The 15,291-nt window shown below is 37.8% G+C and overlaps 2 protein-coding genes across 2 annotated transcripts; both read right to left on the reverse strand.

Moving 5' to 3' along the window:
* Positions 1–546: 546 nt before the first annotated feature.
* Positions 547–3,357, reverse strand: tmem109 (transmembrane protein 109). Its single transcript, XM_017463141.3, has 3 exons — positions 2,731–3,357; positions 1,662–1,764; positions 547–1,340 (listed from the first exon to the last, which is right to left on the reverse strand). Exons 1-3 carry the CDS (start codon positions 2,917–2,919, stop codon positions 976–978), a joined length of 657 nt encoding a protein of 218 aa, XP_017318630.1. The 5' UTR covers positions 2,920–3,357; the 3' UTR covers positions 547–975.
* A 5,134-nt stretch (positions 3,358–8,491) lies between these two features.
* LOC108262890 (uncharacterized) lies at positions 8,492–14,468 on the reverse strand. Its single transcript, XM_017463243.2, has 5 exons — positions 14,376–14,468; positions 11,532–11,721; positions 10,153–10,268; positions 9,332–9,434; positions 8,492–8,938 (listed from the first exon to the last, which is right to left on the reverse strand). Exons 1-5 carry the CDS (start codon positions 14,466–14,468, stop codon positions 8,625–8,627), a joined length of 816 nt encoding a protein of 271 aa, XP_017318732.1. The 3' UTR covers positions 8,492–8,624.
* Between the last annotated feature and the right edge of the window lie 823 nt (positions 14,469–15,291).

The following is a 15,291-nucleotide window of genomic DNA, read 5'->3' on the forward strand; positions in this document are numbered from 1 at the left end:
CATGGACAACCCAAAAAATGCCTAGTGAAATCACCTAGTGGTGGAAGCAGAAAAAAAATTCCCCAGCATAACAAAGCCACCAAGTTAACAGCTGTTTTTGTTGTAGTGCTACAGCTGATTGAAATCCTGTTTGGACAGAACATAAATTTAACCCAATAGGTTCTCAATCAGGGGCCAGTGTAGCTGCAAATTTTTCATTACACACCTAATTCCTCTTGCTGATTTTGGTCTTCAGTCGACTATTAGTAGGTGTAGATCATCTTTAGCTGGAACAACTACGTGCGGCGACACCAGCCCTTTCTGTAAAAGCTTAATGACCACTGAGGAGTTTATAAACACATCTAACTTCAATTGACTAATTTAATTATATTTCTAGATCCATAATTTTACTTGATTTTACTAGATCCATAATTTTACTAAATGTACTTTAGAAAGAGAAACCAGCAATTATATGATTGCCTAAATTAAACCAATCCTAAGACTGAGTTAAGGTCCTTATATAAATCAGTAATCCAATAAGTATTTATACTTCTAAAAGAATTAAAGTCGAATTCCACAATCTCCCTTTTAATTATGCAGTGTTTTGGAAAAACAAATGTCCATTTTAAACTAAGAAAATGTACACAATTAATAAGACATAAATAAATATATTCAAACCACAACACATTCCAAGTAATCCATTTGTCTGAATGTAACAGGAAGCTGGGTAAATATTTGCCAAATAATAAAAAGTCAGTCCACCCAAACACCTTCCACTCATAAATCAGTGTTTTCCAACATTAGTACTAGAGTAACTCTACAGGTTTTGTGTTTTTGCTGCTCCGACATGTCAATAAACTCAAAAAGTCTAATACACTACTGAGTCAATGACATGGTCACATCCATTCATCCAACACAGATTCAAAATCTCTGTTCCTTAGGGCTAACAGGCCCAGGTTAACTGTAGCTCAATCCTTTATTGAATTTTAGTGGCTCTCATTCTTCTTTTCTCTTCCTCTCCATCTCTCTCATCCGTGTCTCAAGCACCTTGACTTTTTGCTCCAGGCGGGCATTGGCGTCTCCCCTGAAAGTCGAAGGTCCGACGCCCAGGAGGACACAAGCAAACACCAAGGCCGCTAGTCTCATTGCTGTGGTTTCGGCACTGGCTCCACCATCACTCACAATCAGCCCGAATGTGGCAATGGCAAAGGCGACTTTTAGCAGAAACAAAGTTCTTCTAACAACACCCGTAAGCAGACAAACTGCCAAGGACAGCAGCCAGTATCCAAGCACAGCCAGCAATGCCCAGTAAGCCACGAAGACAACACCTTCAGGGGTGAAGCGCTTGACTGGCAGTTTGGCTGGACAAAAAGAAATGTACACTCTATTAGCTCAAAGCTTTTTATGTTTAAATAATGTGTCTACAAAGAAATCTGTGTCTTGTCTTTTAAGGTTTTTAGGTATTCATTTAAAAATTAATGCACCTTCACCTAAATATTAATATAATTACAAATTCACAATTAATACATAAAATATACAACTAATTTCATATTAATTTCCTTTTTACCATTCATCCAAGGACACAACAGGACATAATTTCCATCGTTAATGGCCACTTTATGGTTGTGTGGAATTTATTATTGATACTTACAGTAATAACAATAATTATAATATAAACTCACCATCAATTCCTGCATCACCCAGAAAATCTGTGATGTATGCTGCCACTACATTCAGAGCGTTAGCTGTGGCCTGCGATGTCACTTTTATGGCATCCCCGATGGTCTGTTTAAAGCAATGAAAACAATATTACTTATAGAACACTCTGCCTCTCTAATATACCCTGACATTTGTAGGCTTAGCACTAGGTACAATAGGAAACCAAATTTTCACCATTAAGTCAAACAACTTGCATGCAAATTCTAAGACCTGTAAACTGGTTTGGGAAAAGATATTCTGAAATACTATAATGCTATGCATTTTAATATATTGGCCAGATCATTTATCTGACTTGAAAATTCAATTCCACTGAACGCTATTTTCTAAAATAAGAAAAACTAACAATCCAAAAATGACTCTAGGTGACAAAACATTCATACATGTCTATTACTTCATACTTTAATTTGTCTGAAATGGCCTGCCATGAAAGTACGTACATACCATTTTATTTGGTACATCCACCTTATGCCTACATTCAAGAGCTTTTTCAACAGGTAAACATACCATATAGGTTTATCATATATATACTCTCTGTGCACTTTATTGGGAACATCCATGCAATTTTCAGTCAGTCAATCATGTGTCAGCAGTGCTATGCATAAAATCATGCAGACACAGAGCTTCAGTGCTCACATCAAACATCAGAATGGGGGAAAATGTGAACATTGGCTGCTTTGAGTGTTTCAGAAACTGCTGGGTGAGCAGTGGTTGTTCGAACTGACAGGAAGACTATAATAACTCAAATTTCCACTGTTTACAAAAAGTGTCGGTGCCTCACTAAGAATTTTCCACCACCCTAAAAATATCCGGAATGCAACGATTTTGCTTATAGCAAGAGGTGGGTTACAGTCAGCAAGTATGTACCTGTAAAGTGTCCTTCAGTATATCCTATCATGTGTGCACATAATAAAGGGGACAAATATAAATATAAACTGGCCACTGAGGGGCACTTCATTTTGCATGTGAGAAGAGCTAGTTAGATTGGTCAGATTTTAGCACTAGTGTTTAGAGAGAAGCACATGGCCTTCTTACCTTTTGCAGTGTGTCGACTGACTGTTTACCTAAAAGGGAGACTAGATAGGAGTGAGCATCATCACCCAGGCTCTTAACGGCGGACTGTGCACTTTGCCACATACTCGAGGCTGTTTCTGACACAGTACACACACTCTCTCGAGTCAGTGTGGACAAAATAAACACCATAATGACCACAAACTTCGCCATTTTACTGCCTAGACTACTTACACAATTAACAAATCTTACAGTGCGTTCTCACTTCCGTAATGATCAAACTCAGTGTATGCCCTATCACTTGTAATAACTATGTAACATTCAGGAGGACAATAACGGAAGTAAAGCAGATGGCAGTCGAAGAAGCCGGAACTCCACAAAGCTTGGAAAAGTGAAGCGTTTCGATGTTTACTCAGTGTGGCAATTTGGCCAGACCTCTGTCCTGCTTTTAAAACCAAAACAACTCCAACTGACAAGAAACAAAGTGCAAGTAAAAACAACAACAACAACAACAACAAAATCCTAACTTCCAACCATCAACGCCTTTGGTGGATACGTATCAAGCAGTCAGCGGCTTAATCCCACACTGCTCCCTACCGCCCTAGATAAGTGCACTACATCGGGAATAATGGCTTTTTACACTCACTAGTCCACTTTATCTGCAATATGGAGCCATTTGGGATCTAACCTGTGGTTTTTCGGGGATTAGAAAAACGATGCAATACTGCCATCTATTGATAAAGGCAGGTTTTGCACGATATCTTTAAGCCCTTCAATACGGAAGCCCTAAGCGGCCATGCATTATTCCCCCCGTTGTTTTCTCGTGATCACGACTTAATTTAAGTTGTTTTCTCGTGATCTCGATCTAACAAAAGCTGTTTTTCACGATGTAATTTGATTGTGAGAAAATATGGCGCTTTGTGCATGGGACTGGTGTTACATGCACGTTAGCATCTTTGCCATCATAAATGTAATCATTCCCCGCTGTAGAGATGGACTTTATCTCGGCATTAAGGGAGAGAGGTGTCCCCTTCTCAAGTGTGGGACACTAATGTGGAAGTCGTCAATCCTACAGGGATGAAGTATTATTGTAGGCCAGCCCAGAAGTTTGCATCACCCCGGTTCCCTCGACAAAAATAAATAAATAAAATAAATAAAAATAAGAATAATAAAAAGCGTTTGGATTATCAAAGAAAATAAACTATGTGACCAACAAAAGCTTATGATTCTTACACGTTTTGTTCATCAAGATAATCTCCACAAAGGAACACAACTTTCATGAATTTTGAAGCGTAATACAATCAGCTAAAGTTTTTGCTATAAACCAACTACACCATGGTCGCATGACTAATCACCACTAGGCTTCCGACAATTCTTTCAAGCTTTACAACTGGAAAATACTATAAATGGATAAAGATACAAGTTTGCAAGAGGGCGAGTATAAACACAACGAGGCTGTAGTAGATGACTTTTCTTGTTCGGCCTGATGACATTTAATGAGCCCGACACGTAAAAGCTTTATAAAAAAATAATAATAATAAAAAAAAATAAAATAAAAAAATCACGAGTAGCATATTATTGGTGTATTTTATCTGAAATATTTTGTGCTTGTGTTGAACCACAGACATTGCATTTAACCAACGTCCATTTAACCAAAAATGCATTCAAAAGACCGGAAGTGCCAAAATGCTCATTTCCGGGTGTTATACCTTATTACTGCAGCACTCTGTTGAAGTGGACATCACATTGTTTTTGGTTTAAACTAATAAAATTGTATGCCTTTATAATATTAATAATGCTTGATCCCTGATCAACCAATCACAATGAAGACATTGGCCAGTATCAGAAACTGTATGCATCTTAATCTCAGCACCATGGCTGTTTTACATAGGCATCATAAAATAAAAAAATAAAACTAAATTCTAGGCACTTTGCTCTGTAATGTTTGCAATGAAGAAAGCTGCAAGCGTAACCAGTGCAACCTTAAAAGTACTGCTTTTTGTGTAGTTGGAGCGAAAGGTCACATATTACTTAGACCATTTTTGACAGATTTGATCTTGTCTATTCGTTTTTAGCATATGGGTCTCTCCTGATAACGATACAGATACATACAGACTTGATATAATGATGCCAAGATGGACTTCAAGACAGATAAATGCAACACATTTTTACTGATTAACAATAGAAACCAGTCAATTAAAAAAACAACACAGCTTGAGAACTGTCACAAATGTGCATCTAAAGTAGCTGCTGACCTCTCAAAATAAACTAATGTATAATTCAGGTGCTTAAGGTGTTGAATGAGATGTGGAAAGACAAATAATCAGAATGAAATAAGAGTGCTGGTGCATTCTCTGGTTTCTGCTGCAGACATGCCTGCTTAGTGAGGAAGTATTTGGTTAAAACAGTTGGCAAACAGTGCCCTAGCAGCTTGGTGCATGAGAGTCTGTCCATTATAGTCCTTACTGTCCATGTCCTTACTCCAGCCAAGTACCAGGAATGAAGCGACTTGTAATTTTTCTTTGTAACTGTCTGTATGTTAGAGGTTGGAAGAGTTACTAAAAAAGATGCATAGCAGTCGATGAAACACATTTACAATTCAACAGTGACTGTGGCATTCACAATAACTATTCAGCATATATTTACATATTAGGACAGTCACTGAACATAAGATAAAGAGAAATACCTGGATTATCTCCATGACAACCCTGACAGTTGGTATTTTCATAGTGATGCCCTTTATGTGGAGTAGCTTCACATCATGCACTTGCAAAATACACAGAAGATGCAAAACTCAGACCATATTCTGAGATCAGGATCTTGGTACTTCCATGCTGCTGGACACCAGACCATCACACCTATATGTGCTTTTTGAACATCCCATTCCAAAGTTAATCCCACTTTGCTAACCTCCACTCGATTTTGAAGCGTTCAGTGGGGTTGAGGTCAGGGTTCAGTACAGGCCACTTGAGTTCTTCCACTCCATGTCAAGACAAACCTTGTCTTCATGGAGCTCACTTAGTGCACAGTGGCAGTGTCATGCTGTGAGAGATTTGGGCCACTTAGTTCCAGTGAAGAGAAATTGTCATGCTAAACATGTAATGCTAAGCAGAATCCTAAACAGTTGTTAATGACCTTTTCTATGAGTGATTTTTGGAACTGAAACTGGGGACATTTCTGAATTCTGGGCTGTAGTTATGGGTAGCTTCTGTTAGACAACAAGCCTCCCAAATAAAGGCTCTTGGGAAGGAGTTAATTAATAGCAGGGAGAAAATAGGGAGTTGGTGGGTCATTATTAGAGAAAGAGTGAGAGAAAGAGTGAGAGAATTTATAGGAACGTGACAAGGAAGAAGGTGGAGCCTAATCTTTAATTATGTCATAAACTACACTGAGCACTGATCCGAATTTATAGTAATTCATTTGATACCCCTGCTCCAGTGTATTCAACTTCATCAACAAGATCTGTCAAAGGACTTACTAAATGTATTTGTTGCATCACTGCATAACACTAATTTCACAAAAAGAGAAACATTCAGTTGAAAATCAGATGTTGGTTTATGGTCCATAGTTAAAATTAGGACTTATAAAGACTGTTGTCCTCATAGACTAACAGAGGAAAGGTAAGGTGTCTTCGAATCACTGCAACTCACAAAAGTAACTGAACTCTACGCTTGTGCGATATAACGATATTAGCTTCCCTACACAATATTACATGTCCAATATACTATATTTGATATCTGGTGAAGTTTATCAGTGATTATATTATATAACCAGACCTGACAACCTTTATGCATTGTAAGGTACTGTTTAGGAGCTCCACAAAAACAATAGAGTATACTTGTATGAATTATCACTCGAAAATAAGTTTAAGTCTGTGCCTCTCATATATTCTATATTTTTAAAAATGTGTGTTTTATTCCTTTTCACCTCATTCAGGTTTTTGTATTCCATAGTACCCCATGGCCATTGTCTCATCCTGTTTTCCCCCATTATTCATAACTTGATGTGCTGTTAAAACATTCAGTGAATTACATATGCAATCTAGGTTCTCGATGGGTCACATACACGCAGTGACCGTGAATATTATAAGGTCATGATTGTCACTCCGAACACTCTGAATTCCAATTCACCGACTGTGTTCAGAGTGACAATCATGACCTTATAATATTCACGGTCTCTGCGTTTATACTTCCTCACGTCTATGCCATCAACCATAAGCACCTGGATATTTTTGGTAGCCACTTGATTATGTTTTTCTAATATCCAGGATATTTATTGCCCACAGGCAAGCCCACATTCATACTAATATCACCATCAATGCTGTAGAGCTTGTCATCTTGTAAATTGCTTGTTAGATGAGCCAAGTCTCTGCCATAATTCAGCAAAACTGTGTCTTATAGTTGCATTGCATCCTGGAACTTTAAGTTTGCTATCTCCACTACTACTGAATTTTTCAATAATATGTTATTGAAGTACATTGAAATATGGTGAGTGAGAAATGAAGCTCTTGCTCTTTTGTTTTTAGGAGTAAACAGAGAAACTTTCCTTTATGTTTGAAATCTTTGACATTTTTGTCTCCTACTAAATGTCACTGTAACTGCACTAGCAATGTCAGAGACATCAGAGTGGCAGACGACCGCACCAACCAACAAATCAGCACGGGAATCACAAAACACAATTATTCTCAAATATTATCAAGCATTTTCACAACATTTTCTATATAAATATATAGCATGTAATGTCTAATGTCTAATGATGGACTTTTCTTTTACCTCAAGACTGAGACTATTTCTAACTATGTTTCCTTTACATTCACTTAGTAATGCCAAAAACAAGCACAACTTTTTGTTATTTGTAAAATACAGGTTAAAATGTTATTTGTAAAGCCCAAGTTAACCTGTAGCGTGTACTAGACTTTGCCTGCTGCTATCCTTTAGAGGTATTCTTGTGAATGCTTGGGATTGATAAATAAAAGGATCTTATCTAGGAATTTACCAGCAGAATACAAAACCATGTTCCATGGAACACCTGACACACCATGAGGAAGAATGTGATAATATGACGGTTTCATTTTTGTGCCCAGTCCTGAAATACAAAATACAGCCAAAAGCATGTGAAATTAACCTTTACCTCTATTTTGACATACCTAGATCAGTTCCAAAATCTAATCAGTTCATCTGCTCTTTATAATATTACTTCCCTTAAATCCTAACAACATTCAACCTCTCATTCTGGAGAAATCATGCTAATGAGAATATTGGATGTACACACAGACAACCTGAAAAACATAACACCTCCACCAGCTAGTGGCAGAGACATAAAAAGAACTGTCCCACTGGAAAAACCACCGGTTTCCCTTTAAATTGTCACCTGTCTAGCCTAGCTTGCACCTCGGATAACAGTTGTTTTGGGTTACAGTGCAGCTGTTGATGGAAATCCTGTTTGGATAAAACATTAATTTAATAATTTAATGCCAAGGGCCAGTGTAGCTGCAGATTTTCATTCCAATTCCACTTGCTGACCTTGGTCTTGAATTGACTATTAGCTGTGGATCCTCTTTGGCTAAACCAGAAACATGTGGCCACACAAGCCTTTTGTGTACAAGAATGATGGACTTTTTAAGCACATCTTACCTAATTTTAGTTGTCTGATTTAATTGGATTTCTAGATCCATACTCATAATTCACTTAAAAAAAAAGATTTGTTTATAACTGATGTTCATATTAAAACAAACAAATAAAAAAGAAGTGGAATCAGCAATTATATGATTGCTTAATTTAAGCCATTGTAGATTCAGATTCAACTTTATTGTCATTGTGCAGTGTACATGTTCAGAGACAACAAAATGCAGTTAGCCTCCAAGCATGAATCAGTGTTTTCCAGCTCTAGCCCCATTGCTTATTTAGTTTTAGTTGCTCTCATTTTTGTTTTCTCTTCCTCCTTATCTCGCTCAGTGGTCTTGCCAGCTTCCTGACCTTCTTGAATATCTTGACAATGGTAAAGATGAATTTCAGAGGAAACAAAGCTAGTCTAATAGCACCAGCAAACAGGCAAACTGCCAAAGACAGCAGCCAGTATACACACTTGAGTACTGTGCCAATGACAAAGATGAACTTCAGTGGAAACAATGCTATTACACCTGCAAACAGCAGCCAGTATCGAGGCACAGCCAGAAAGCCCCACTGACCCGCAAGGACCACACCTTCAGGGGTGAAGAGCTTCTGAAGTTTGGCTGAATAAAAAGAAACATATGTATTAGACCAATGCTTTCAATGTTTAAATGTTATCTCATCTAAACTTTCAGAGACATGAGGTTTTGACCATGAAGACTACAAATAAATTTGTGGATTGTTTTTTAAGGATTTTAGTGGTCCATGTGATTTTAAAATAGTAAATGAACACACCTGGACCTAAATATTAATATAATTACATATACAATTAATATATCAAATATATAATGTCATTTATTTAATAATAATGACATTTCACCATTCATCTGAGGACATAACTGGACATAACATCCTCCTTCAAAGTTCACTTCATGCTTGTGTAGAATTTATTATTGATACTTACAGTAATAATAATAATAATAATAATAATAATAATAATAATAATATAAACTCACCATCAATTCCGGCGGCATGCAGAAGTTCTGTGATGTACAATTCCACTGTATTCAAAGCATGAGCCACAGCCTGTGATATCTCTTTTATGCCATCCTCTGTGGTCTGTTTAAAGCATTGAAGAAAAGCTCTCAAATATGCCCTGACATATGCAGGCTTAGGTACAAAATGAAATCAATTTTCACCAGTGAGTCAAACAACCAATATGCAGGTTCAAGATCTGTATCACGCAGATACAGGTCTTGAAATTCAGTCAATGTTCTCATCACACATCAGAATGGAAAAAATATGCAGAAATTAATATCCTGGTTTGGGTATTCCAGAAAATGTTGATCTCCTGAGATTTTATGCAAAACAGTCTGGTGACTTTACACAGAATGTGGAAAATAAATAAATAAACAAAACAAAAAACTACCAGTCAGCAGCAGTTTTGAGTGAATGGCCAGACTGGTTATAGCTGACAGCAAGACTGTAGTAACTTAATTTACCACTCTTTACGACCATGGTGAGGAGAACAGCATCACATAATGAACAATAAGCCGAACTTTGAGGCAGATTGACTACAACAGCAGAAGACCACAATGGATTCCAAGAACAGGAATTTGAAGCTACAGTACAGTGGACACATGAAGCTTCACTGAAACTGGGCAGATGAACGTCGGGAAAAACACCAGTTGAGATTTATGCAATTTTCTATTGTCCAGTTTAGTTGAGCTCACTATACTATACCACTTCTTTTTTGTGGAAAGACGTTCTTGTGACAGCTAGTTTGACTGGGCAGATTTTTAATCCCTATTTAAAGATAATCATTAGGCCTACTTACCTTCAACAATGTACTGACTGTCTGTTGTCCGAAGAGGGAAACCAGATAGAAGTGAGCATCATCACACAGGCTCTTAACTGCAGAGTGTGCACTTTGCCACAAGAGCGAGGCTGTTTCTGACACAGAACACACACTCTCACGGGTCAGTGTGGATAAAATAAACATTGTGAACAAAAACTTCGCCATTTTACAGCCCAAACTACTTACACAATAAACAAAGCAGATTTACAGTGCGTTTTCTCTGCGGTCAGGGATGCAGTAAGGTGATTTATATCAGGGGTGCCGGAATTTTAAGCAACATACCTGGGCGTACGCTATGACGTCATGCCCAGGTATGAAAATATGCCCGTCATGAAAATATGTTTTCTTTTTAAGAAATTGTGTTGATTGCATTACAATAGCTCATTAAAACACAGCACGGGTTCATTCGTAAAGCAGAAGGTGTTGTGTAATTTTCTATAACAGCAAGGATTTGTATGTTTAAAACGGTATGAGACTATTTAATTTACCCCCCCCCCCCCCCCCACACACACACAAGCTGTATTGTTTGTGTTAAGCTAATATGTAAAACAATGAAACTTTTTTTTCCTAAAGGTTTTCCTCCCCGTGTTTGTGTGTACAGAAAGCAAACATTCAAAACTGAATACATGGAATGATCACCTGACACCTAATTTGACTTAATAACCTGGTTTTATTATCAGAATGATTTAAAATAGCCTATTGAAAAACGGTCAACGGTGTTGAAACACAGAACTAAATTAGAACCAGCAGACTCTAACCACAGGAGCACAGCAAACTAAATTCACATAAAGAACAATATATTCACACAATATCACACAAAGCATATCATATTCACACTATAACACACAAAGCACACTACTCCCAATGGTTTTTGTTTGTGATTTCCTTTCTGAAGAGTAGAGTGTAAAATGTTGGGGTTTTATTACTACATATGTCTCAGATCCTACCATGAACCGTGATAACATAACAGAGCCATGATCACCTGTTTGTGTAGATTGCAGGGTAAGTATTTAACAAATCATTTTTTAATTGCTGTGCCATCAAATAGGCTATTATATGCTTTCTAGGCTACAGTGCGAAAAAGAACCGATGAGTAGTCTAGAAGAAAAGTATTAAATTTACATGTTTATTTGACCTATTTATAGTCGAAAATAATTACCATTTTTTAAACACAGATTTAGCATAAACTTCTCTAAAGGTTTGTGCACTGAGTCTGACTATTTAAAGCTTGGAAATTGTCAAACATGCAGGAACTCTATAGCAGAAGCACTGAAACCCCAAGGTTAACAAAAACATTTTGGTCTTTATTTAGTTCATATAGGTAGTTCACAGCAAATAGCATGTAAGCATTAAAGCACCTGCTTCCTGCTCACTCCACTTTGATATTTCTGCCTCTTTGCCACTGTCCTCATCACCACCTGCACACTGCTTAAATAAATCCGTTATTTCAGCACACTTTGCGGCGTCAGACAGCAAAGACGTTTTCTTTTCTTTTCTTTTCTTTTTTGGCGCACCTTCCCTACACCGCCGGCCGCAGGTTTTCTCTTTCTAACCATGTTTCGGCAACGAGTGCTAGATACCTTCAACGAGTGTGTGGTGTCCTGTGTTACACAGTAGAGGGCGCTCCTGGGTAGTAAGCAGGAGAGAAAATGGATAGAAAGCAAGTACAGGGAGTAGGAGTATTGAGTGGGTTTTATTAGTACGTGTTACAGAAAATAAAGAAGAAAAAGGTACTTCTGCCTCGTCATGCTTATTTGACAATTATAGTTTTCTCCACCCAACTCCTGCCTACTTTCTACACAACAGAGTGCTAGGCTGGATACTTTCAGCTGTGATGACAACTGCAAGACTACCTACTATTACGGATTGCACCAGCGGTGTCGCTTCAGCTAAAATGTATAAGCTTCAGCTAAAATCTTTATATAGGCTATATATTGCCAGAGTTGGGAAAAATACCGACTCTCACAAGACCGACCCACCGGGAAAATTCCCGAACTTCCCAATGGCCAGTCCACGCCCAATTATAATAAACGGGTTTAAAAAAGTCTTATTTAATCGTTGTTATAGTTAAGTTTTCTGTTAGATGTTTATTTAAACTTTACAAAGGAGTGTTTGTAAAAAGCAGCAAGTTTCCTGTTACACTTATATTATAGCAGATGTAGGCTACAGTTATTCCCTCACCAGCCCTCTTTAATTTCAAGAAAAACCCGCAGCTTCTCATATTACTCAGAAAACAGAAAGTGCAAACTGAAGACTGACACTTTAGTGGACTGCCTGTAACATTGAATACTAAGTATTAAGGTAAAATATTAAGTTAAAAAGCGCTCAGTGTTGCTCATTAATATAGGCTATTAAACATTGTAATCGTTGTCAGATCTCTGTGGTAGCTATAAGACTCGAGAAGTATACTCGATTTTAAAGCTTGTTTACCCTCAGTTTAAACCTTAATTTATTCCATAACTAGGCTAATATGTAAGGAATAATAATTATTATAATAATCTGGAGAGAGAGAGAGAGAGTTATTTCAGTTTGTCGTTTCATGTTGATAACTTGAAAATAGAACAAATAAATAAATACATATTGATAGGCTTACTGCTTTACAGTTCTTCCTTCGTTTTTTATTACTGCAGAAAGTACAATAGACCTAAATAAAGTGGTTACCATGTTTGCCTCACACCTCCAGGGTCGGGGGTTCGATTCCCACCCTGTGTGTGCGGAGTGTTCTCCCCCGTGCTGCAGGGGTTTCCTCCGGGTACTCCGGTTTCCTCCCCCAGACCAAAGACATGCATGGTAGGCTGATTGGCATGTCTAAAGTGTCCGTAGTGTATGAATGGGTATGTGAATGTGTATGTGAGTGTGCCCTGCAATGGATTTGCACCCTGTCCAGGGTGTACCTCGCCTTGTGCCCGATGTTCCCTGAAATAGGCTCCAGGTTTCCCCGTGACCCTGAAGGTAGGATAAGCGGTATAGAAGATGGATGGATGGATGGATGGATGGATACTTGTTCACAAGTCTCTCTCTCTCTCTCTCTCTCTCTCTGAATATCCGCATTACCCCGCGGTGCGCATTATGTTTCTAATAATTCAACACCCCGTCCTCAATTATTCCTTACTTATTTCTGGAAAATCTCAATTTTCTGTCATTTTGTTTGTTGTTAGATGTTGTTGATTTGTGGGCTGTGGTGGACAGTAGGCTAATTTTTCCATTAGTTCAGTTAACTCGGCGAAGTGATATGGAACTGTAATGCGGTCCAGACCTGATGGAACTACTTTAGCTGTGCATTAACTGAAAAATAATTGCACAACTTTTTTTTTTAGAACGTCTAAATAAAATATTATAATTTATAGCCTAATAATACAGCAGCATACACTATTTATTTCAGGATATATTTTTAAGGTTATTGCTTAAAACGTTAAACACAAGATTTCGAGAATAAAGTTGTAATATTTAGAGGATAACTGTCCTCCTGGGAGGTTCGTATTTATGAGTTGGGAAGTCCGAATTACGACTTCAGGTGTGTTCAAGTCACTTTGGTCGGAGCAAGATGTTTGAAGAACGAAGGTTGTGCATCATGTGTGTTTTGCTTTTTTTTTTAAATGTTTTAATCAATTTCTGAAGCCACTGTAAAGTCTATCGTTACATATCATAATGTAATTGTACAATGCTATCATATTTTGTACAGAGGCCTGTTTCATGAAGCGAGTTGAGCAAACTTAGAGTTGCAAAACCAAAAAACTGTAACCCGGGTTAATTAAGGTTAACAGTTTTCATGACCCTGGTTATCGACATTCTCAGTCAACATTCCCAGTCAGCCTAGGTTTTAACCCTGAATCATGATTTACTCAGCATGCGTGTGCACATAAAAGCCAGACATTTGCAGCAAACAGCTAATAGCGTTCAACATGGAAAAAAGCAAGTGTGCATACTTCCGGCTGAAGAGCAAGAAATTATTATGTGGAAATATGAGGAATTTAAAAATACATTAACCACAAAAAGCAACATTGTTTTGGTTGCCAAAGCTAGGAAAATTGCTGATTGTGTAAATGCCTCAGTTTACTCTTACAGGCTCACAATGAGAATAAACGGATTGAAAACTTATAACTCCAACATATTTCTTGTCATTTCATTTATTTATGTAATTTATCTGAGTAACAAACCTGTTTCAAATTATCTTCTGATCTCTCTTGCTAAAGCTTACTGACATTTTCAATGCTGTTGAGGATGTCATCCTCTGCTAAAGATTGAGTCTCAATTTTTATGGCAGGATCTTTTGACTTTTCTTTGACCTCCCGCATGGCTTCTCTCATTTGTGGGGCCTGATACCTAATGGCCTTTGTTCACATGGACACTGGACACTGTTCACACGGCTCTCCCACCTGGTCTCTGACCATGACTTTAACGTGATCTTGACAGGACTTTTTAAGGAAGACCATCTCTGGGTGGATGCTGAGAACAGGGTGAACATCTTCTGCAGTTAGTCCAAATAACTAGTAACATCTTTGGAGTTTCATGCAGTGTCAGCCACCACCAAGATCAAGGTATGTGCTGTGCATGACACAAACAAACCTCTGGGGTTTATTGCCAGCAATCTGGCTTGCACACCTCACACACACACACTGCATTATTTTCACAATATAGACATCTTCACTAGGTCAGCTCAGACTATTTGGACTAGTCAGTGCTTACTTTAAATGACCCACTACTCTAGTTCATCAGGTCAGATCAGGTTGATACAAATCCAGAACATGCTACACTGGTTATTTAAAATATTTACGAGAAGTGTGGAAAAATAACTCTAAACCACAGAAAATGTCAAGCAGCTCACTTGAAGACTAATAAAGTTATCCATCTTCTGTGTTTATACAGCATTGTATAAATCCAATATATTAGTGATGTGTTGTTCACAAACAAGTCGACTCTTGGACAGCAGCTGTTAGTAAGTTGTGAGGCCAGTGAAATTATCAAAATTTGAGTTGTTTAGGAAAACATAATAATGTAGAGCCAGTTCTGGCAAGAATGTTAAAACATGTTTCAGTCTCGCTTTAGAGTGTGCCTGAGGTAGCAGATTGCTGCTTGATATTATGATGTATGCAGTGTAATGGGTAGGTGAAAATTGTA

Source organism: Ictalurus punctatus, chromosome 3 (assembly GCF_001660625.3).
Source record: "Ictalurus punctatus breed USDA103 chromosome 3, Coco_2.0, whole genome shotgun sequence".
NCBI classification, from domain to species: Eukaryota; Metazoa; Chordata; class Actinopteri; order Siluriformes; family Ictaluridae; genus Ictalurus; species Ictalurus punctatus.